Raw genomic sequence first — 24,267 nt, 5'->3', positions numbered from 1 at the left:
TTAGGCAGCACCATGCGGTCAAGGAGCTCCTGTTCCCTGTGTCCCGCCGCCTGGCCTGGGGGTGGGCGGAGAGTGCCGGGCGCTGGCCGTGGGAGGGGCCGTGCTAGGCACCAGGCCCTTAGCGGCTCGGTAGCAGCTTCCAGGAGCGGTGGCCAGGAGCCGCGCTCTGTCCGGTGTTCCTGGGGCACCAGTACCGGAGCGAGGATTCCCATGGCGTTCGGGGGGCGGCAGCCAGGCCCAGGAGCTTCCCCGAGTCCTGCATGCAGCCTCAGCTCTGCTCTGCTCCGGCTCAGACACGTCACAGGCGGCTGTCCAGGAATCCCAGCCACAGGTCGCTTGGGAAGCGTCCCTGGCCGTTAGCAATGGGTGCCACGGCTCTGGCCAGCTCTCCGCCCGCGCATGCTGCCCGCGCCCCGCCGCGACCTGCAGCACGGCATGTGGCGTGGGCTGGACCATCTCTCCTGGGGGGCGGGGGTTGGTCTCTGGCTCTGTAGCCAGCTGGCTCCTGGCCCTCCCCCTGCGACCCGTGCAGCAAACCCGCAGCAAGCGGGGCCCTGAGTAGCCGGCTGTGTGGGGCGGGGTGGTGAGGGGGCGGGGGTGCAGCCCTCCGTGCACTGCAGGGTCGGACGTGCTGCCCCAGCACACAGAGGGGCAGGCCAGGCTGCCGGCGGGCCAGGCTGGCTCCCAGCCGCCCCGGGGAGCGCTGCTTGGCTTGGCATCTCTCCTTTCCCAAGTGTGGCTTGTGGCGGGGGGAGCCCAGGTGCTGTGCAGCCTGGTGCCCCAGGAGGAGCATGAGATCCTTGCAGCAGAGGCAGGCGGCTGGTGATGGAGCTGGGGCTCGGCCTGGCCGGGGGCTTGGCCGAGCGGGGCCTGCACGGTGAAGCTGCCGAGGTTCGCAGTGCAGTGCCTGCTCCTCGCTGATATGGCCAGGGCCCAGCTCAGTGCCTTGAGGTACGCAGGCCCCCGCAGCCGCCCCCCACCCCCGGCAGGGGGCTGCCCATGTACGCAGGTCCTGGTGCAGCTCAGTGGCAGGAGATCTGGCTCAGTCCAAACGCGCCAGATGCCTGCAGCGCCGGGGGGTGGTAAACGCAGCTGGGAGCGGGAGGTGGCGTGAGCCTCCCTTCTCCTGTATCACACCCCCGCCGGAGCGAGTGGCTGCAGCCAGGGGCGGGGAGGCAGCTCCCCCCAGTACCAGCCAGCCTCCTGTGAGCCCTGGGGGCTGGGTCAGCCTGCGGGATCCCTCAGAGCAGGTGGGGGCTGAGCCCTCTGCCCTAGGACGCTGGCCTGATCTTGGGCCACGCAGGGGCGAGCCAGCCGGCTCGTGTCTGGCCAGGCCAGGCTGCCGGAACCCCATAGCGTGTCTGGGCCTCCAGCCCCACCTGCTCAGTGGGCATAACCGCTCCCCCACCCTGCCCCACAGTGCTAGAAGGGGAAATAGTAACAGTTGTGAGGCCTGATCACTCCCTGCTAGCTAGGGCTCTCCTCCCCCATACCCTGGCCAGTGGGGGGCCCATGGGCACGGGGGCTGCTGAGCCTGCTGCCAGTAGGCGGGGGAGGTGACCCTCCGAGCCCAGCTGCTCCAGCGTCCCTGAGCCGGGTGCATATTGCCCCCGAGCAGGGTGGGCGCACTCCGGCTGGGAGGCTCCCCAAGGGCCTGGCTTGGCAGAGCTGTGAGCTGGGCCGGGGAGGGCGAGGGGACGGGGCAGAGGCTGTTTGCTGAGCCCCAGGGGCGGGAGCAGGGGCTGGGAGCTGATGGGTTCCAGGTTCTCTGCTGCTCTGGGGGGACGTCGGCTCCGATGGTGGTGAGTGGGGCCTGCCCCGCCCCCCTTCCCCTGCTGGGGCAGGCCAGGCGCCACTTGTGTGCTGACAAAGGGAACAGCTGCAGCGGGCGCGGGGCTGGAATGTGGCTGGGCAGCAGGTGTGGGGGAGAGGCCGGACGTCCTGGAAGTGGCGTTGGTTTGGGGCTGGCCCCTCCTGAGCCTTGCACCTGTCCTGGGGCTCACACCTCTCAGCTGCAGTGCAGGGGGGGCACGCCCGAGGAAGCCGTTGGCAGTACAGCCTAGGCACAACCACCCGGAGCCCTGGCAGCTCAGAGCAGGGCCCTGCTGGCTGGGAGGGCGAGACGTTGTTTGTTCTGCATGCGGCACATCCGACCGTGGATCTCCGGTGCCCCTGCCCCGGGACACTTCCAGAGCACCCTGCTGGCAGGGGGCAGGCGGGCCGGGCCCAGCACACAGCTGTGTGAGCTGCCTTGGAGCTGCACGGACACGCTGGCCCTGGCGCACCTGGGTCCCTCCTGTTCTCTGCCTGGGGCACGTGCTGCTCTAGGCTCCTGTTGTCTGTTCCAGGAGCTGGGTTCTGGGCAGGTCAGGCTGGCACGAGGAGCTGCTGCTTCCTTCTGGCCTTGGACTCCCTGATTCTCCAGCGCGGCGGGGACCTCGGGGTGATCGCGTGGGAGTGCCACCCCCCTCAGAATGACATGAGCCCCGGCCCGTTGCTTATTTAGCCTCGGTTGCTCCAAACAGCCCCAGCTGGCTGCGTGGTTCCCCCGCCATGCGGGATGGCGACATGCGGCCAGTGGGACGGGAGCTGATCTGCTCTGGGCCCCGAGGGCCTGTGCACCCGTTGGGGTAGGTGGAGTGAATGCAGCACATGCCTGCCCCAGGGCCTGCAGCGGGGCTGTAGGAGCCAGGGACACTCCCTGTGAAGGTGGCGGGAGGAGTGTGGGCTGGGAAGGGTTTGGAGGTGGTGCTGGAAGTCGATCTGTGTGCACGGGGCTGGAATGTTAGTCGCAGTCTTCTCTCAGCAAAGCGGGGAGCCTGCCCCGAAGGGCCCCTCGTGGCCCCCAACTGCTCTTTGGAAATAAATTTCCTTGGCCCCTGGATTCCCCTGCCCCAGAGGGCTGGGAACCACTGACCTGAGCCCGGCTGGGGTCCCTGCAGGGCTGGCTTTTGGAGGGGGACTGCTTTGGCCTGGAGTGGGCAGCAGGGGATTGTGGGGATGAGGCCAGCAGGCACACCCTGCCCCAGGGAGCTGGCAGGGGACAGCAATGGAGGAGGGACGCCTGGGCTTGCCAGCCCCCATGGGTCAAAATCCTCAGGCCAGCCCCTCCCCCTCCAGCACCATGAGACTCCAGCTACTAAATGCTGAGTGCTCTGTGTACACGCTCGCGGATGGGTGGGGGCGCTGGGTGTACTGCAACCCTCGGTTAATGGGGCGCCACGTCGGGAGTCCTGGGCTGGAGCATCTGCCCTGCATTGGAACCCAGGGTAAGGATTTGCTGACCTGTGTTTGAGCTTAGGGCTCTCGTGTCCACACTGCTGTATCCCCCGCCCCGTTGACTTCTGCCCCCACCCTGGTCCCTGCCCGCGGGCGCTGGTGGGGGCACTCTGCGTGCCGAGCTGCTCGGGGGTGGGTGTCACAGCAGCAGGACTGCGCTCCGAGGAACCCCGGGCTCTGCCCTGCTGGGCCGGGCACCCCGGGCATGAGTCACCAGGGCTGTCCAGCTATTCAAATGAAACTTGGCTATTCTTAGTGTTATGAAATGGAGGGGTGCAGAGTGCCCTGCCCCCGCCGCACCCCGGGAGACAGGAGTAGGGGGGAGCCCCAGAAGGCAGTGGGGGAGTTTGGGGGCTGGCTCCCTCTCACTGCCCTGACAGAGCGGAGTGGGACCAAGCAGCTCCTCTGCAGGGGGGTTTGGGGATTGTGGAGCGGGCAGAGGGGTGGGGGCACCGAGGTGGCGTGAGTTGTGGGCACTGCTGGCAGTGCGCGCCCGGGGTACGATACCCAGGGTGCACGGCTGTCGGTGACGGTATCAGGCAGTGGGGACGCCCGCCCGCCCGCCCGGCTATTATTGAATTGCTGGCTGATCCCCCTGGAAGCATCGGCTGGGTGGCTGGGTCACCCTCTCTCGTCCTCCCAGGGAGGGGCTGGGGCCGGTGGCTCGGCTCTCTCCCAGCCCCTGCGCGTGGGGACAGGAGACTGCCGCTGAGATAATGGAAAGTGAATGTGCCTGGCTCTGCTCCGTTATCACATGCTCGTTCTAATTCGGACTGCAGGGAATCTGTGCCGCGGCTAGCGGGGCTCTGCCACCCAGCCCTCCCCTCCCCTGGGGGAGCCGGGCAGGGCGCTCTGGATTGGCTGGGCCTGTCCAAAATGGGCTGCCTTCCCTTTTTTAGCCGTTAGGCAGGCTGTGAATTCCTGCTGCTTGGCAGAGCGACAGGCCGGCCGCAGCACGTGGGAGCTCTGGGCCCGCCAGTCTGCACTTGCTGTGCAGTGCTCTGAGCACGAGCTCCGTAACCCTCGGCAGCGGGGTGGTGCTGTGATCCCCGGGGAGGCTGGCGCCCCAGGGCTCTGCCGCTGGCGTGTGGCTCATTGCTCCTCCCGACCCCTGCACGTGGGGGTTTGTTCCGGAGCAACCTGTGGCCCACGCTGGAGCTGTGTGGGGGCCACGGCAGACAGACAGACGATCTCTTTCTGCCCAGTGTGGGCCCCTGTCAGATCTGGCTAATTTCTGTCCCCGTCTTTGGTGCAGCTGATCTCAAGGCTCCTGTGTAGCAGTGGTTCCTTTGCCTTCTGCACGGGGCTGGTTTCCTGTCCATCCCGCGTACTGAGCGGTCACGCGTCTCTGGAACAAGAGCAGGACAGTTGGTGTTTCCTTTGAGTGTAGTTGGCTGTGGGCCGGCTGCTAATTACTCGGCCATAGAACAAAGTTTGGTGTGGGGAGGGGAGAACCCTGTGCATGGCATGGTGGGGTGTGCCCGGAGCCCCAGGGGTGTGCCCGGAGCAGTGGGGTGTGCCCGGAGCCCCAGGGGTGTGCCCGGAGCAGTGGGGTGTGCCTGAGGGTGTGCCCGGAGCCCCAGGGGTGTGCCCGGAGCCCTGGGGGTGTGCCCGAGGGTGTGCCCGGAGCCCTGGGGGTGTGCCCGAGGGTGTGCCCAGAGCCCGTGCCCAGAGCCCGGGGGGTGTACATGGGGGTGTGCCCGGAGCCCCAGGGCCGTGCCAGCATCGTGTGGATTTTTGCTCCGCGTGTTTCAGGGAGTTTGGTGCTCACACGGGCCTGGCCCTGGCTCCCAGCAGCTTCTGTTGCCTGCTGGCCTGTGTAGCCCTCACCCAGGGGCTTGGCAGAGCCCTGAGCTCTGGCTGGGGGCGGGGCGTGGACGGGGCCCAGGACCCGGTTTGGGGGCTTGGCAGAGCCCTGAGCTCTGGCGGAGGACGGGGCCCAGGACCCGGTTTGGGGGTTTGGCAGAGCCCTGAGCTCTGGCGGGGGACGGGGCCCAGGACCCGGTTTGGGGGTTTGGCAGAGCCCTGAGCTCTGGCTGGGAGCAGGGCGCGTACGGGGCCCAGGACCCGGGTTGGCTCTCCCTCACCTGCCCGTCTCTCGTAGGACTCGCTGAAACCTGCGTTCACAGTTACCAACTTGCCGGGGACGACGTCGGCCATCCAGACGGTGCCCACCACCTCCACGTCCATGCAGGTCAGCAGCGGCCCCTCCTACCCGATCACCAACTACCTAGCGCCCGTCTCTGCCAGCGTCAGCCCCAACACCGTCACCAGCCCCAACGGGACTGTGCTCAAAACCACCGGCACCGGCGCCGTGGCCTCCGGAGGGCTCATGCAGCTCCCCAGCGGCTTCACTCTCATGCCAGGTCAGTGCGTGCCGGGGCGGGGGGCTCTCGAGGCCTGGCCCCAGGCCGATGGGTTGTGGGGGAAGCGAACAGGGCTGCCTTGCCCCCAGCGGTGCTCTCTGGACGCTGTCCCTGCGGCCAGGCCCTGGCCCCGGGGGCGAGAGGGGATGGGCTCGCGCTGCCTCCCGCCTGTGGTGGGGATTGCGGGGATCCAGGCTGGGCCATGCGGGTGTGTCCAGGGCCGCCCCTAGGAGGAAGCTCAGCACAAGCTCCGGGGCTGGAGGAGGTGGTAAGAGCTGGTCGTGATGAAGCCTTTCTTTCCCCCTCCTTTCGGCAGGTGCTTCGCTCCCTCCCGGGACCCCCACCATTCCTCTCGCCCAGTTACAGCCGCACTCGCTGGCCCTCTCCAGCCAGCAGGGGCAGGCGGGCACCGCTGGACAGCTGCAGCAGGCACAGCAGACGGTCTTCCGCTTCCCCGCCACAGCCGGAGGGCAGATTGTGTCTCTGACAGGTCAGCGCTCGCTTCTCCTCGGCTTGCTCGTGGGGCGGGGGGCGCACGGCCCATGCCAGGCTGAAGGGCACAGGAGGCTGAGCCCAGGGTGCTCTGGAGGGCAGTGCTTGCCTGCCGGCTGGCAGGGGGCAGTATCCCAAACAGGCGTGGCGCATGCTGCATGGGGCAGGCTGAGTTTGACTGTGCGTAGGGGGCCCGGCAGTCAGTGTGGGAGGAGGGGTGTCTTGGCAGATTCCTGGCCACCCGGGCGCCTCTCTCCAGCCCTGGCGGTGGCGCTGTGTTGGTTTCGGGGCGCCGGGAGCTGTGGCGGGGAAGCTGCTTGGCTCCCTGGGGTGACTGACCCAGTGTAAAAAGAAGCAGGACAGTAACAGCTGCTCCACCAAAGGGGAGTTACAGGAGGTGACCCGCTAATAGGGTGGGGGGAAGTGGGGGGTCCCTGAACTCCCCTCTGCAGGTAACAGACGAGGCAGGGTCCGAAGTGGAGCAGGAATATACGGAGGGGTTACAGAGCAGCAAGTCCCCAGAGCACACTGGACACGCCGGCAGGAGCTGAGCTGTCGACAAGGTCGGTCTCATTTCAAATCGGCTGCTGAGAACCTACCAGGCAGGGTCAGAAGCAGATTCCCGGCTGGGCGCTGGAGTTGATGAGTTCAAACGGGCGATAGGATGTACTTGTCACCAGCCAGGGGGATTCGCCGTTAGGCGTCGAGGTGGGACGTCCAGCTAAAAGCCATGCTGCAGTGCCCCCATGCGCTCCATGCCCGGGTGATGGGCTGTGTGTTTACAGTTGTCCTTTGAGCTGTTCTAGCACCCTGTGCTTTGAAACAGGGACATGGGAGTAGCCCTGGGGCTGGAGAGGTGCCTTTTGCTGTGACCTTTCACCCAGATTCAGTGGAGTTGTTGTTCTCTGAACATCCCCTTTGCACGTGCTCCCGACGGGTTTGTTAGAGGCTCCAAACATTCTGTCTGCTCTGCCCATGCTCCAGCCCCGGGCCACAGGCTGGGGGGGCTTCCCCCTGGAATTGCTTGGGACCAGACTGAGCAGAGCTGGTCTCTCGGTGCCCCCCTGTGGTGCCCAGGCAGTCTGGAGAGGGAAGAGGAAGCAATTGCTGCAATTCGGGGAGGAGAGGAGGAGGAGGAGGGGCCATCCTATAGAAGTAGTCAGGCTGGGAGGGCCGGGGGTCGGGCAGGAAGCGTCTGTGCCCACGAGAGCACACATCCCTCCAGAGCCTGGTACTGAGCCCGGCATCCCCGAGTCCCAGCACTCCTCTGCTGCCAGCCTCACTGGCAAAGCGTGGCTCTCCCTGGCATAGAAGATAACAGCCTACTACTGCTTCAGTTACTCAGTGAGCTCCAGTGATGGAGGTCTGTGCTGGGGCTCAAAAGGCTCTACCCCTGTAGATGACCGAGGCGGGGCTCAGCGTGGTTCCTGTTTTTTCTGTTTGCTTTCTGAAAACACTGGAAGTTACATAAAACCCGCCATGAAAAGAATGGGAGCAAAGCAAAATCACGCACTCCCACCCTGCGGAGTGCACTGCAGCAAAGCCTTCGTTACCTGGGCACGTGCTGTGTGGGGCCACGCGCCGAATGAGCCGGACACAAGGAAATGGTGAATCGACGCACCCGGTCCACCCATTGCGCACGCACAAGGGCCGAGTTCAGGTTGCGTAGGCAGCTGGAGAGCTGGCATGTCCCAGCGCCTTGACTTGGCAAGCTGAAAGTTCTGCCAGGGTTGGGGTGTGCAAGGGGGGGTGTCTCCTCGTGGTTCCAGGTAGAAGCCAGTCGCTAACTGGCAGGGTTCAGACCATCGGTAGCTGCCTGTTTTCGGTGTCCTGCCCTCTCTCTGGACTAGCTGGTCCTGGCTTGTCAGAGACAGGACCCTGGGCTGCTCTGAGCCAGCCTGGTGACTGCTGTGCTGTGTGTGTATTGTGCAAAAACCGCACCCAGCTCCTTCGGGGCCCAGCAGCTTAGACTGGAGGCCTCGTGCCGTGTCACACGGCTGCTCCCAGGAACATCGGGCTTCTCCTTTGGCATCCGGAGCAGCTACGGGGAGAGCCAGCTTCGTAGCCGGGTCCCCCTCAGGGCCAGGGCCGCAGCGAGCTTCCCCCTTGGAGCACCGAGCGCCCGGAGGAGGCTGGCTGGGGGGGGCTGGCCTGTGGCCGTCACCTGGCGTAGTCAGATGTGGCACCCGCACGTTGTTCGGCTAGTGCGTCTGTGCTGGGCGGTGGGTTTCGGCTCCAGCTCCCATGCCCCGGGATACAGCCCCACCCCCACTCCTTTCCTGATGGAGGCAGGGGCTGGGGTTGCTGCCGTGGGGGCCTGGACCAGGAGTTAGTGGGCAGAGTCCCAGTGGTGAGGGGGGGCAGGGATGGGGTGTGGCAGGGGGGCAGACCATATTGCTGCTGGCTGGGCTCCCCCCTGTCTGGGGTAGGCGAGGGCTGTGTGCCAGGTGGGGAAGGTGTCCCACGTGCCCCCTCTGCGTGGCTTGCTCCAGGCAGTAACGCCTTGCAGGGGTTGCTGCTGTCAGTCTCCGGGGCTGCTGAGCCCAGTCGGGAGGTCGGCCTTTCCTCCGGCAGGCGGGCGGGTGCCATCAGGTGCATGCAGAGGGGTGGGTCTCCTCCCCTCACCGTGTGAACGTGTCCCAGCCCACGGAGTGGGGCCTAAACGCTCTGCTCTCCTTTCATCCTGCCTGCAGGCACGGGGTGGGTGTGTGACGCGGGGCCGGCAGGTCCCTGCGTTGCCTTTGGGTGGCAGCGGCCGGGGGAGCGTGCGGTGAAGGGCTCTCCTCTCTCCTCCCAGGCGGCACCGTGACGCAGCAGGTTCCCGTGCAGGCCATCCAGGTGCATCAGGCCCCACAGCAAACGTCTCCATCCAGCGACAGCAGCACCGACCTCGCCCAGACCTCTTCCAGTGGAACAGGTAACTTGCTCCGCGGCGGCTGGCTCGCTGCCCCCGGCCGCTAGGCCTGGCTGTGGTTCCCTGGCCGTGGAGGGCTGGTCTGCACCCTGCTCAGGGGGTCAGGAAGTACGTCACGAAAAGGGGTGTAGCCAACATGAGGGAGTTCTTCATTGTTTTGTCCTAACGCAGAAAGTGGTACTGATCACAGAACTAAAAATGAAGAGTCTCTTAAGTCCAAGTGATCGTCACTTAATCATATTTATAATGTGCAAGCAGAATAAAATACAGACCAGTAATATATATTCCGTGTGCTTTAAAAGAGCCGATTTCACAAAGCTGTCTACGATCCACATCAGCTGGTAGGAAGAATATTGTCGGATCAATGTGAATGATCGTCGGGAATCATTTAAGAACACGGTACTAGATGCCCCAAAAGTCTCAGTTGTTCCTCGAGTGCTTGTTCATGTCTATTCCAGCCAGGCGTGTGCGCTGCGTGCACGACCGAGGGAAGATTTTTTCCCCTAGCGGCAACCGTAGGATCGGCCTGGGCGCCCCCTGGAGTTGTGCCTTCATGGCGCCCAATGTAGGGCCCTGCTGAGCTGCCACCCCCTCAGTCCTTCTGCTGCCAGTGACAGCTAGCTGGGACGTCCCTCGCTCTTCAGCAGTGTCTCGTTGTGCTTTGTGTATAGTTAGTCGTTTTTTGCTTTAAGTTAACAGTAGTAGTAGTAGGCTGTTTTCATTGGGGGGGTCCCCGTCCCCCTGTTTTTCCCGCGCCGCTGGGGCATGCCTCGGTCGCCGGGGTTCAAACTGGGGGAAGTCTGTGGAGAGTTGATGCCAAACAGTGACCTGCGCACTCTTCCTTGTTTGAAGTGCCTTGGCGAGGCACCAAAAGGACACGTGCCGCATTTGTAAAGGGCTTTGGCCGAGGACCCTTAAGGATCGTGAGCAGAGACTCAGGCTTATCCTCCATGGAGGCAGCCCTCCGCCCGCAGTCCAACCCCCGGTCGTCGGAGCCCGTGCTGAGCGCCACCTCCGTGCGCAGCGCACCGGCACCGACACCGACAGAACGGGAGTTGGCTCCTAGAAAGGAGCCGGAGGACTCCCGGCACTGACACGGTGCCGAACATAAGACTTCTGGTAGGCACTGGTCTGTATCCCCAGTGCCCCAGAAGAAAGAGGGGGCGCTCTCCCCCTCCTAAGCCTAAGGAGACAGCAACAGGGAGACCTCAGCCCACCCAGTTGACTTTGGGCTCAGGAGCTCCCAGGGGCTCGTCGACTCCTGCCCTGTAAGGGGTCTAGTCACGCTCGGCCCTGCTACCGGACTACTCCTCTCCGGACTGCCATGGCTGGGACATTCAACTCCCGTCCACTCCGGAGACTTGTGAGGCGGCGCGGGACCTTGTTCACCTGATGGCGCCGCCTTCCCCAAGGAGGGACGAGGCATCGGTGTCAGCCAGGCCGCCTATTCCATCTTGGGGCAAGCCGGCGGTGATGTCAGGCCACTCCCTGGCACCAGTGGCCATGCGGGAAACCACAGCAGTCCCCAGAGGCCCGGCACCACTCTTTGGCCTGGTCTACGTTACGACTTTAGGTCGAATTTAGCAGCGTTACCTCGATTTAAGCCTGGACCCGTCCACACGACGAAGCCCTTTTTTGACTTAAAGAGCTCTTTAAATCGATTTATTTACTCCACCTCTGACGAGGGGATTGTCACTGAAATCGGCCTTGCCGGGTCGAATTTGGGGTAGTGTAGATGCAATTCGATGGTATTGGCCTCCGGGAGCTTCCCCAGAGTGCTCCATTGTGACCGCTCTGGACAGCGCTGTCAACTCGGATGCACTGATCAGGTAGACAGGAAAAGGCCCGCGAACTTTTGAATTTCATTTCCTGTCTGGCCAGCGTGTTTGCAGAGCTCATCAGCATGATGTGCACATTGCTGGGGCACATTGCCCGGCCCGTACTTTGTGAGAAGTCCGACCATATCCCTCTCATCACCGCGCTTCCGGTGCCGGCTCGCCTGGTTTTGCGTGAAACAGTCATCTGCCGTTGCTTTGACGGAGGGAGCGGTGACTGACGACATGGCTTACAGGGAATTAAAATCAACAAAAAGGGGGGTGGCTTTGCGTCAAGGAGAAACACAAACAACTGTCACACAGAATGGCCCCCTCAAGGACTGAACTCAAAACCCTGGGTTTAGCAGGCCGTTGATTTCACAAAACCAATCGGGTCAATTTCTTGTTTTGATCCATCTCTTTCTTACATCTTAGGCTGGCAGCAGACAGTGCAGTACGACTGCTAGCCATCGTCATCTCCTGGGTGCTCGGCAGAAGATGGGAATGACCTGGCTGAGTCACTCCCATGTCTGCCCAGGCACCCCTGACCGACCTCACCGAGGTTGGCGAAAAGAGCACCCAGGAATACGATGATGATGGCTACCAGTCGTAATGCACCGTCTGCTGCCAAAAGGCAATGAGGTGCTGCTGTGTAGCAATGCAGTCCCATGCCTGCCAGCACCCAGGAGACGTACGGTGACAGTGAGCTGAGCGGGCTCCATGCTTGCCGTGCTATGGCATCTGCTCAGGTAACCCAGGAAAAAAGGCGTGAAATGATTGTCTGTCGTTGCTTTCACGGAGGGAGGGAGGGAGAGGGGGGCCTGACGACATGTACCCAGAACCACCCGCGATGCTGTTTTTGCCCCGTCAGGCATTGGGAGCTCAACCCAGAATCCCAGTGGGCAGTGGAGACTGCGGGAACTGTGGGATAGCTACTCACAGCTACCCACAGTGCAACGCTCTGGAAGTCGACGCGAGCCTCGGTACTGTGGACACACACCACCGACTTAATGCACTTAGAGCATTTTGTGTGGGAGGACACACAATCGACTGTATAAAAATGATTTCTAAAAAAACGACTTTTATAAATTTGACGTAATTTCGTAGTGTAGACATACCCTATGGCACCAGTCAGCATCACTCCTCCATGGTCGTCTTTTTCGGAGTCCGAGGCGGAGTCCTGTTGTTTGGATAGCTCCAGCAGCAAGAGGTCTGAGGCTGGTGGTATTGCCTAGATCCCTTCGGCGCCGTGGCCACCTCAATGGCAACCACCAACTCAGTGGCCCTTTCGAGCTCCCTGGGCCTATCATCAGGCCCGGGGTCCGAGCCAGGCGTCGAGATCCAGGTAGGCATCCATCGCCCTGCACAGCAACTGGCACCGGGTCCATCTCTGGCAACGACTCCCGCACTCCTGCCTGCCACTTTGAGCTCCACACTGCCGATCCCGGCACCATCGGCACGCCAGCACCGCGAGCCCCTGGGCGCCGAGGGCAGTGACCAGGGCCATGGGCCAGTGTTTTCGTCCTCGTCCTCCCCAGATGGGCCTATTTCAGGCATGTCATCGGCCCTGGCCTTGGAGTGCAGTAGGGTCCTTCAGCAGTTGTTGCACAGAGTGGCCCAGAACCTGGGGATCCAGGCAGAGGAGGTGGTAGAGAATACAGATCCCATGGTGAACGTCCTCACCCTCTCCGGGCCCTCGCTGCCACTTATTAAAACTATTAAGTGAAACCACAAAAGCTTTGTGGAAGACCCCGGCCTCCTTGCCCCCTACAGCGAGGTGGATGCTGTGAGCCACAGGGAGCGCCAGGAGTTCCAGGGACCCTCCCCTAAAAACCAGGAGGCCAAAACGGTTGATTTATTTGGGAGGCAAGTCTACTCCACTGGTGGTTTGCGGCTCCGGATTGCAAACCAACAGGCCATCGTTAGCAGATACTCCTTTAACTCCTGCGGAGCGATGGCCAAGTTTGCCGAGTTGCTGTGTCCGGACTCCTGTTCCGAATGTAAGGCCCTGGTGGCGGAAGGCAAACTCATTTCTAGGGCGTCCTTGCAGGCGACTCTCAGTGGTGCAGATGCAGCTACCTGAACCATGGCTACGGGCATGGCCGTGAGGAGGTCGTCTGGACTACCTCACAAAGTCCAACAGCCTATCCAGGGACCTACCCTTTGAAGGTCAGGCATTCTTTTCTGAAAAGACCGACAGAAGACTGCACAGTTGAAAAGACTCGAGGGATACCCTCAAGCCCCTGGGTATACACACCCCCGCCACACAACGCAGGCATTTCAGGACGCAACCTCCTCCACGGTTTTACTAGCAAAACCGACAGGACGGTTCCCGGAGGAGGAAAAGGTGTGGCGGGAAGAAGCCGCATCCATCCTCAGGCCAGGGCTCTGGCCAGACCAAGCCTTCTGCAGGCCAGATGATGGCGTACCAGATTGAGAACTGGATCTACCCCCACCCTACCTTCTCATCCTGGCTATCCCCTTTCTGCTGTGCATGGTCCTGTATCACTTCGGACCACTCAGTACTCCACACTGTAGAGAGGGGATACGCCATCCAGTTCTGCGCCCTCCCTCCCTTCCACCCCTCTTTCCGGTCCCTCGTCAGGGACCCCTCTCACGAGCAGTTCCTTACACAGGAGGTGCACTCGCTCCTCTCGCTGTGGGCAGTGGAAGAGCAGAAGGGCGAGGGCTTCTATTCCTGATATTTCCTAATACCGAAAGCCAAGGGTGGGCTCAAGCCCATCCTGGACCTGCGAGAACTCAACGAGTTTGTGAAGAAACACAAATTCCGCATGGTTTCTTCGGCCTCCATCGTCCCTTCACTGAGTCCAGGAGACTGGTACGCCGCCCTCGACTTGAAGGACGCTTACTGTCACATAGCGATAACTCCGTCCCACAAGAAGATACCTCAGGTTCGTGGTGAACACCACCCACAGCCAGTTCACAGTCCTCCCGTTCAGCCTGTCAGTGGCACCTCGCATGTTCACCAAGTGCCTGGCAGTTATGGCCACGTTCCTGCGCAGGCGGCAGGTACAGTGTTCCCGTTCCTCCATGACTGGCTGATCCTTGGCTCAGGTAGGGAGGCAAGTTGCCTTCATAAGAGCATCTTTCGATGACGCTGGGACTGCTACTGAACGAGGGGAAATCAAAGCTGTGGCCAGTTCAGAGGATGGGGTTTGTAGGGGCGGTACTGGATACGACACACGCCGGGGCATTCCTTCCCGAAGTGAGATTTCTAGCCCTGGGTTACATTATCCCCTAGCCTCTGTTCGTCAGAGGATGGAGATGGATGGCAGGAGAGAGATCACTTGATCATTGCCTGTTAGGTTCACTTCCTCTGGGGCACCTGGCACTGGCCACTGTCGGCAGACAGGATACTGGGCTGGATGGACCTTTGGTCTGACCCGGTACGGCCTTTCTTATGTTCTTATTATTCGAGGTCTCAGACAATTCCCCACCACTACAGCACGGAACTGCATGTACCTAGTACAGCATGCCAGGCTCAGACTTCAGCCTCTTCAGTCCTGGCTAGCATCAGTCAGCCGGCCAGTCTGGACAGGATTGTAACCCTGCCTCGCCCAGTACTCAACTCCCTGCTGTGGTGGCTCAACCCGGGGGTGGTAGGTGCAGGGTCCCCATTACCAGTCTGCAGCCATCCCTCTCTCTAGTGACAGATGTGTCAGACTTGGGCTGGGGGGCACATTTGGGAGCCCTCAGTACACAAGGGCTCTGGTCTCAGGCGGATCTCGCTCTACACATCAATGTCCGGGAGCTGGGAGCGGTACACTTGGCATGCCAGATTTTCCCAGCCCACCTAGCAGGGAGCTGTGTATCAGTCCTGACAGACAACACCATGGCGATGTTTTATATCAACAAACGGAGGGGGTGGGTGCATGCTCCTCTCCCCTGTGCCAGAAGCCCTCATGCTGTGGGACTTGTGTATCGAATGTTCTATACAGCTGCAAGCAGCGTCCCTCCCTGGAGTACAGAACGAGCTGGCGGACCATCTCAGCAGGCCACGAGTGGTCCCTTCGCCCAGATGCAGTGAACTCAATCCCCCATCAGTGGGGCTTTCCCCAGGTAGACCTGTTCACCACACAACGTAACAGGAAGTGTCAGCAGTTCTGCCCCTTCCTGAGTCACAGCCCAGGCTCCATCGCGGACGTGTTCGGCCTCCCGTGGGAGGAGGAACAGTCTCCTATGTGCGTTCCCGCCCATCCCTCTCATTCACAAGGTGCTCCTCAAGATTTGCAGGGACCGAGCTCTGGTGATATTGATAGCACCAGCCGTGCCCTGCCAGCACTGGTTCACATCACTCCTGAAAACGTCCGTGGAAGCCCCAGTCACCCTGCTGCTCTTCCCGGACCTAATCACGCAAGATCACGGCTGCCTCCACCATCCGAAACTCAAGTTGCTCCACCTCACAGCGTGGAAGTTCCATGGCTGAACCCAGTGGAGCTGTCCTGCTCTGATCAAGTCAGACAAGTTCTCCATGGCAGCAGGAAACCCTCCACGAGAACTACCTACCTTGCCAAATGGAAGAGATTGTCAATCTGGTTCCATCCCCAACGCTCGCCTTGGTGCCACTTATACTGGACTATCTTCTCTACCTCAAGCAGCAGGGACTGTCCATGACATCAATAAGAGTTCACCTTGCCGCCATCTCCGCCTTCCATCCAGGCGCAGAGGGCTGCTCGGTCTTTGCCAACCCGTTGGTCAGCCCTTTCTGTAAAGGGCTCGACAGATTATACCCGCAGGTCTGACAGCCTGTCCTAGCTTGGTACCTCAAACTAGTCCTATCCAGACTTACAGGGTTGCCATTTGAGCCCTTGGGGACGTGCTCCCTGCGCGCGCGCGCTCTCTCTCTCTCTCTCTCTCTCTCTCTCTCACTTACTTACTTACTTACTTATACAAGGTGGCGTTCCTGGTAGTGATAACCTCAGCCAGGAGGTGTCTGAGCTCAGGGCCCTAACACGAGAGTCCCCCTACACTATGTTCCATCAGGGCAAAGTCCAGCTCAGGCCTCCCCCGGTTTTTCTCCCAAAGGTGTTCACATCAACCAGGACATCCTCCTCCTGTATTCTACCCTAAGCTGTACTGGAGTGGCAGGGAGCAAAGGCTTCACTCACTGCCTGTCCCTAGGGCACTAGCCTTCTACAGCGAGAGAACAAAATCATTCTGAAAGGCCGTCCAGTTATTCGTGGAGGTGGCGGACAGAACGAAAGGTCTGCCTGTGTCATCACAACATATCTCGTTGTGGATCCTGCATTCGGGAGTGCTACAGCCTGGCAGGAGTGCCCGCTCCTCCGATCACTGCGCACTTCACCAGGGCTCAGGTCTCCTCAGCAGCGTTCCTGGCGCAGGTTCCCACCCAGGAAAGCTGCGGAGCAGTGATGTGGTCCTCCATACACACTTTCACCACACACTACACAGTTACCTAGCAGGCCAGAGACGATGCGGCCTTCGGACAAGCAGTGCTCCAGTCGGTGGACAACTCTGACCCCACCTCCCGAACTTAAGTTTGGGAGTCACCTGATTGGAATTGACGTGAACAAGCACTTGAAGAAAAAACAGTTACTCATCTTCTCGTAACTGTTCTTCGAGATGCGTTGTTCACGTCCATTCCGGTACCCACCCTCCTACCCCTCTGTCGGCGTAGCCGGCACGAAGGAACTGAAGGGGTGGCAGGTCGGCAGGGCCATGAAGGCGCGACTCCAGGGGGTGCCCAGACCCACCCGACGGATACTGCTAGGGGGAAAATCTTCCGGCTGTTGTGTACGTGGCACGCACACACCTGATTGGAATGGACATGAACAACCCATCTCAAAGAACAACAGTTATGAGAAGGCGAGTAACCATTTTTTCCCCAATCGGAGAAGAGGGCCGGACTGGTTGAAAAACTGATCTGACTTTGATGGAAACGAAGGCAGCTGTTTTTAAAAAAAAAAAAAAAATAAAAAAAAAATGGACGGGTTCAGTCAGAGAGATCCCCTTGGGACTGTCACCTGATGTACTGAAATTACCTCTGAGCTCGTTTTCCCTGCCAGCTTGGGACTCCAGAACCCTGCCTTGTTGAGCCAGACACGCCAGCCTGCTGCAACCCAGACCCAGGGTCTGGGCCACACCCCCAAAGCTACAGACTTTACAAACAGCTCAGCAGGTTACCTCTCCAGCACCCAGACATCCAGCTTCCAATGGGATCCAAACCCCAAATAAATCCGCTTTACTCTGTATGAAGCTTATACAGGTAAATTTGTAAATTGTCCGCCCTCTGTAACACTGATAGAGACACATGCACAGCTGTTTGCTCCCCCAGGGATTAATCACTTACTCTGGGTTTATTATTAAACAAAAGTGATTTTATTGAGTATTAAAAAGTAGGATTTAAGTGGTTTCAAGTAATAACAGACAGACCAAAGTAAGTCACCAAGCAAACTAAAGCAAAAACATGCAAGTCTAAGCCTAATACACTAAGAAACTGAATACAGGTAAATCTCACCCTCAGAGATGTTCCACTAAGCTGCTTTCACAGGCTAGACTCCTTCCTAGTCTGGGCCCAATCCTTTCCCCTGCTCCAGTCCTTGTTGGTCCCAGCAGACATCTCAGGTGGTAAGCAGGGGTTTTCTCCTGACTGGCAGCCCCTTTTGTCCTGCTCCACCCCCTCTTGTAGCTTTGGCACAAGGCGGGAATCCTTTGTCTCTGGGTCCCCACCCCTCCTAAATGGAAATGTACCGGATTTAAGATGGAGCTTTTAAGCTTTGGCACAAGGCGGGGATCTTCTGACTGTGTTTGTCCCCATCCCCGCCTCATCAATGGAAAAGTACAAGGATTAAGATGGATTCCAGTATCATGTGACATGATCACATGTCACAAGACTCCTAGTCTCCATTCTTCATGGGTTGGCCCATAGGTACACAGGAAGGCTTGCAGGTAAATAAACCATTTACAACCAATTGTCGTAGGCAATGGGAGCCATCAAGATCCTAAACCACCATTAATGGTCCATATTTTGCATAACTACAATAGGACCTCAGAGTTGTACTTCATATTTCTAACTTTAGATACAAGAATGATACATGCATACACGTAAGAAGAACGTATTCAGTAAGTTATAACCTTTGTAATGATACCTTACAAGAGACCTTTTTCATAAAACATTCCAGTTGTATCATATTTACACTCATGAGCATATTTCCATAAAATATATGGAGTGCAATGTCACCAAATAATTTTATTCGTATGAAAAAGAAATGGAAGAAAGGGGAAGTTGATAGAAATTAGGAATTGTAGAAAATTGGTAAGGGAAGCAAAGGGCCATGGAGAAAATTGGTAAGGGAAGCAAAGGGCCATCTCCGTAGCAGATATAAGGACAATAAGAAGGAGTTTTTAAAATATATTAGGAACAAAGGGAATCCTGACAATGGTATTGGTCCGTTAATAGATGGAAATGGTACAATTATCAAAAAATAACACAGAAAAGCCAGAAGTTCTCAATAAATATTTCTATTCAGTATTTGGGGAATAAACAGATGATATAGTCTCATCATATAGGGATAACACACTTTCCATTTCACTAGTATCTTTGGAGGTATTAAATAGAAACTACTAAAGTCAAAACATTTTGAAATCAGCAGCTCCAGATAGCTTGCATTCAAGAATTTTAAAAGAGCTGGTAGAGAAGCTTGCTGAACAATTAATGTTGATTTCCAATAAGTCTTGGAGCCCTGGGAAATTTCCAGAAGACTGTAAGAAAGCTAACATTGTGCCAATTTTTAAAAAGGTGACTGGGATGACCCAGTTAATTATAGGCTTGACATCGATCCCAAGCAAGATAATGGAGTAGGGTGACCAGATGTCCCGATTTTGGGGTCTTTTTCTTATATAGGCTCCTATTACCCCCCACCCCGTCCCAATTTTTCACATTTGCTGTCTGGTCACCCTATAATGGAGCCTCTGATACGGGACTTGATTAATAAAGAACTAAAGGAGGGTAATGTAATTAGTGCAAATCAGCATGGGTTATGGAAAGTAGATCCTGTCAAACTAACTGGATCCTTTTTGAGATTTCAGGTTTGTTTGCTAAAGGTAGTCATGTTGTCATAATATACATAGACTCCTGTCAGGGGCGTGACTTGGTATCACATGGCATTTTGATTAAAAAAAAAACTAGAATGATATAAAATGAACATGGCCCACATGACATGGATTAAAAACTGGCTAACTGATAGGTCACAAAAATAACTGTAAACAGGGACTCATTGAGCAGGTGCCTTTCCAATGGGTCCCCTAGGGATTGGTTCTTGGCCCTAGGCTATTTAACATTTATTCCATGATCTGGAAGAAAACACAAAATCATCCCTGATAGTCTGCCGATAACGCAAAACTTAGGGGAGAGGTAAATAACAAAGAGGAAGGTCACTGACTCAGTGACCTGGATCGCTTGGTAAGCTGGGTGCAAGCGCACGGTGTGTGTTAATATGGCTAATTGTAAATGCGTATCTCCGGGAATGAAGAATGCAGGCCACGCTTACAGGATAGGGGCCTCTGCGACTCTGAAAAGGATGTGGGGGTTGTGGGTAATCAGCTGAACATGAGTTCCCTGGGTGACGGTCTGCCCGGAGGGGCACTGTGGGTGCAGTGTGGGGGGTGGGGCCCTGTGGGGACAGTGCAGGGGGGCTGCAGGTCGTGCTCTCCCTGGGGAGCCCCTCCCGCGCCTCTGACTAGCGCTTGCTCTGTTTCCTGCCAGTGACGCTGCCAGCGACGATCATGACTTCGTCTGTGCCAACCACAGTGGGAGGTCACATGATGTACCCCAGCCCTCACGCCGTGATGTATGCGCCCACCTCAGGCCTGGCAGACGGGGGCCTGACCGTCCTCAATGCCTTCTCCCAGGCGTCCTCGGCAATGCAGGTCTCCCACGGACAGGTCCAGGATCAGGGTAAGAGGGCTGCTTCCCGTGCTGTGCTCGACTTCCCTTCTGCATGTCCCAGCCCCCGCCCCCATCCGTCTCCGGATGATCCTCTCTGCCTGCTGGCAGCAGGGGGCGCTGGATGTGCCAAGAGCCATCTGTGACCCCAGGGCCATTGAGAAGGGTGGGGGAGAGCAGCCATTTTGAAAGAGAACAGCTGTTGAGTGGGGCTGGGTGAAGATGTTTTACCTCTGCCTCTGCTGCAGGAGAAGCGTTCAGGCAAGCAGAGCGCTGGCAAAAACTGACCCTCGGCCCTAAGAGACATTGTCAAAACCGACCCATTGCCCCAGACCTGCTCGCCAGGGACGGGAACGTGGGGGCAGGAGCAGGATTTGGGGAGTACATGGGGGGCAGAGAGACTTGGGAGATGGGCGCAATGGGACAGGAGGGGCATTTTGGGGATGTGGGTGGGGGCAGAAGGAAGGGGGATTTGGGGGTGGGAAGGGAATTTAGGGAGGGTGCGCAGGTGATGTGGGGAACAGGAAGGGATGGGGGATTTGGGGGTGTACATGGGAGGAGGTGAGAAACAGGGGAAGAGAGTTTGGGGGCGCACAGGAGACTTGGGATGGACACTGGCTCCTTTGTGCTGCCTTGGCGATGGAGAGCCCTGGTGAGCCGGCCTGCGCATTGTGGCCGCTTGGTCTGGTGCGGAGCGGGGTGACGCAGCCAGTGCGCGTGGCCGAACCGCCTCCCAGAGGCTCGACAGCTGGTGTTTCACATGGCCCGGCCTGCCACGGCGTCCCGGGGCGCGGTCCCTGGGGCCCGGCCTGCCACGGCGTCCCGGGGCGCGGTCCCTGGGGCCCGGCCTGCCACGGCGTCCCGGGGCGCGGTCCCTGGGGCCCGGCCTGCCACGGCGTCCCGGGGCGCGTTCCCTGGGGCCCGGCCTGCCACGGCGTCCCGGGGCGCGGTCCCTGGGGCCCGGCCTGCCACGGCGTCCCGGGGCGGAGGATCTAAGTGCTCACTCTGTGTGGCAGGTGCTGTCCCCCAGGTGTTCCTGACGGCCCCATCGGGCACTGTTCAGATTCCGGTCTCAGCCGTCCAGCTTCACCAGGTAGGCACAGAGCAGTTCGGTGGGTACCTCGCCCACCCAGCCTCTCCCCCACACCAGCCCTGCGGATGTGTGTCCCACCCCCTGCTCGCGGGGATCCCCAGAGGTCACCGGTAATGGGGGATGTCCCAGCTGGAGGGAGGGCATGCGAGAAGGCACTGTGCCCGTGGGACGGGACGTGCTCTGAACGCAGTCAGCCTCTGCTCCGCAGCACCCCCAGCCCGTAGGGGAGACGGCAGCAGCCTAGGAGCTGGGCCACAGATGGGACAGGACCAGAGCCTGGCTGCTTGTTGGCAGCACGGGTGGGGGAGCTGCTCCTTCTCCCTGCTGTTAACAGCGCACCCTCCCAGCCCTGAAGCATTGCTCTGTGGATGGGGAGGCCTGGCATTGGCCCCCCTGCAATGGGTGGAGCTGGCAGGCTGGCTCTCCGGGTGGCCCCTGGCTGCACCCTGGGGTGGCCCCGTGACGCTGCCCGGTGCTCTCGCCTCCCTTCTCTCTCCAGATGGCTGTCATTGGCCAGCAGTCCAGCAGCAGCAGCAACTTGACCGAGCTGCAGGTGGTGAACTTGGACACGTCCCACGGCGCCAAGAGTGACTGAGAGGCCCTGTGGTGCCCCGGCCTGGGAACTGCGGCAGCTGCTGCCAGCCGGGTGCCGTCTCTGGCCTCGCCAGCGCCGGGATCGGCTGCGATTCCCTCTCGTACGGACTGCGTCACTTATTTATTGTTGCCTTTTCACGTTTCCTTCACACACACACACGCACGCACACACGAGGCGCGGGGTGGAGCTGAGCCGGGGCTGGGCTGCGTTGGGACGCTGCGTTTCCTGTGCTTTTCTCACTCCAGCCAAAGAAACTCGGCCCTCGAGGGCAGGGCTCCCCCGCCGTGTCAGTAAACAACCTGGTGTCTGCCCGGCTCCTTGCCGTCGGACCGGGTGTCTCCAGCTGCTGTTGGCCAGGAGTATTCGCACCGAGCAGGGCACGGGCCCAGCGACGCGACGGGAGCAGCCCCCACCGAAGGAGCTCTCTTCCCAGGTCCAGGTCTCACTCCCATGTGCCAGGGAGGGGTAGGGCGGGTCCAGGCAGCATGCCTTCAGCATGGCCCAGCAGCAGGCGCCCTCCTGCAGACGGCAGGCTGCTCCAGGGGGCTCCCAGGCGGAGTCTGCTCCCCTGCCAGGAGGGATGCTGGGGCATCAGCATCCTCCTGGGCTGCTCTCCTGCTGGCAGGGTGGGCTGGACAGGACCTGCTCCTGCCCAGGTGGCAGCACAGGCGCCAGGCCCCGTGGCTCGGCCTGCGTGGCAGAAAGCAGCCCCCCAGCAGCGGTAGTGCAGCACCGTGGGCGAGATGCTCCCTTGCCTGTAGCCCTGGCACTGCTGGGACACAGGAAAGCGAGCTCCTGGCACAGCCCCACCGGCCCCGTGCAATGCCTCCTTGGCCTGGCGGGTGTCCCTGGGGGCTGTGACGCTGTCCCAGCACTGTCCATGAGGAGCGGCCGGACGGGCGCTGCGTGGGAGCCCAGCTGGAAGTAAAGGGTGGTTTGCATTTCCCATGATAAATGTCTCTTGTTCTGCCTGGCCAAGGCAGTTGCTTTTGTGCCCCCTGGACACTAGCGAGCTGCCTGGGAGCAAGGTAACCTGGGTGTGGGTCCCTGCCCTTCTTAGAGAGCCCTGCAGCCCATGGACATAAATCATCTCCGTGGGACGCTCCAGGCCACCATGTGCTCTCGTTCGGGTGCCGGGGCTGGGAAGACCCAGGTATGTGGCGGCAGGATTGCTCCCTGTGCATCGCAGTGCTGCCTCGCTCCTGCCGGGGGCGCTGTCTGCATCCGGGCACAGTTCCTGCCATGGTGAGTGCTTTCCAAAGCACCATTTCAATGCGAGATGGAGGAGTCAACTGAAACGTTCAAGGGAAAAACTACAGGGCCCCGGAGCTGCCGCGCAGCCTGGCTCAGGAGGCAAAAGGGGGCAGCGTGGATTCCTTCAGGCACCTGGGAGGGGAGGGGAGGGGGGGCACCCCAGAGGGAGGCGCTTTGGTCGTGTGGACGCAGCAGGAGGGGAACGGCTCCGCTCGGAAGGAGCGTCCTGTCTGGGGATAGGAGAACGTAGGTTGCAGTGAGCGGCTCTGTGGGGAGAGAGGAGGCTGCTGACTCCTTAGGGAACGAAGCAGCTACTGTAACTTTTTTAAATTAAAGACGAGAAGCCTTGAAAAAAAAAAAAAGACTTTATTTTTCTAAGTGTTAAACTCAGTATTTATGTAATTCTCAAAGGAATTAAAGTCCAGCTCCTGTACAGTTTTCATGGGGTTTGTACCACGGTGGGGGCGGGGGGTAGGGACAGGACGGGGCCTTGCTTTTGAATTTGTATTGTAACCTTGGACATGGTTCCTCCAGCATTAGCGTTTAAGCTGCCCGCCCCGACGTGCCCACAGGTGCTAGGAATTGAACTGGGGCCAGCTCTGCCGGTTCTGAGCGTGCCTGCGTCCCTTGGACCAGTCTGGGCGGCCTGTGTGGCGGGCAACAGTCCAGCCACCGGCCCCCGGAGGGCAGGGAGGGGCTGGGATGGGTGCCGGGAGGACGGGGCAGGGAGTCCGTCCTCTGCTCCCTCCTGCTGTGTGGTGGGAACGGGGGAGAGGCTGGCGCGAGGCGCCCGAGCCCTCGAGGGCCCTGCCTGGTGTCGGCTGGGATACGCCTCGCCGCACGGCTGCAATTGGAATGGTGCCCTCAGAGCTGAGACGGGGACAGGGCCTAATGGGGTGTCTGCCCCGGCGCCCCACTCCCAAAGCTGCTGTCACTCTGGGAAACAAGTGCCTCCAGCAGTGGGTTGAGAGACGGCTTGGGGAGAAGTTTCCAATGTCCCTGCAAAGCCTTAATTCTCCCTGAGCTGGGCAGGAGGCCAGCGCCCGGCCCTGGGGGGGCGAGATGCCGGAGTTTCAGGCTGCTGGCTCTCCTGTCCCCCCGGGGCCGGTCTCTGCCCCTCACACCCCTCCCAGGAATACATGCAGACATGGCTCCTCCCCCACCCCCCGCTGCTTTGAGGAGAGGGGTCGGCCTCCCGCCAGCCCTCTCCTTGTGCTGTTTGCTGGTGAGCTGGGCAGGTCCCCTTGGGAGTGTGGAGGTGCTAGGACCAGTCATTCCTCTTCTCCGCACTGGGGCGCTCCCCAGAGTCTCCTCCAAGCCAGGCTCTCCGCTCCCCTCCGGCTGCGCAGCTCCTGGCTCCCAGCAGCAGCTGACCCGTTGCGGGGCCGCGTACGGCAGGGGGTTGGAGCCCAGCCATGGCTCAGGCCGATATGCCCAGGTCTCTCTCTGGAACAGAGCCACTTTTCCGGGCAGCAATTTCCCCCTCGTGTTGCTAACTAGGAGTCAGTCCAGGGCAGGGAGGGGAGTCTGGAGC

General features: G+C 59.9%; 1 protein-coding gene across 1 annotated transcript in view; it reads left to right on the top strand.

The window, feature by feature from the left end:
* The window catches only part of SRF (serum response factor), a 33,162-nt gene extending 11,232 nt beyond the window's left edge, over positions 1–21,930 (top strand). The window contains exons 3-8 of the mRNA XM_045009983.1: positions 5,384–5,645; positions 5,962–6,135; positions 8,935–9,054; positions 19,612–19,803; positions 20,808–20,884; positions 21,384–21,930. Of these exons, the coding sequence (XP_044865918.1) occupies positions 5,384–5,645; positions 5,962–6,135; positions 8,935–9,054; positions 19,612–19,803; positions 20,808–20,884; positions 21,384–21,479 (921 nt within the window). The 3' untranslated portion in view covers positions 21,480–21,930. The remainder of the gene's footprint in view (positions 1–5,383; positions 5,646–5,961; positions 6,136–8,934; positions 9,055–19,611; positions 19,804–20,807; positions 20,885–21,383) is intronic.
* The last annotated feature ends 2,337 nt before the right edge of the window (positions 21,931–24,267 follow it).

The sequence above is a fragment of the Mauremys mutica genome, chromosome 3 (genome assembly GCF_020497125.1).
Source record: "Mauremys mutica isolate MM-2020 ecotype Southern chromosome 3, ASM2049712v1, whole genome shotgun sequence".
NCBI lineage: Eukaryota > Metazoa > Chordata > Testudines > Geoemydidae > Mauremys > Mauremys mutica.
This window is presented reverse-complemented; position numbering and strand designations above follow the sequence as displayed.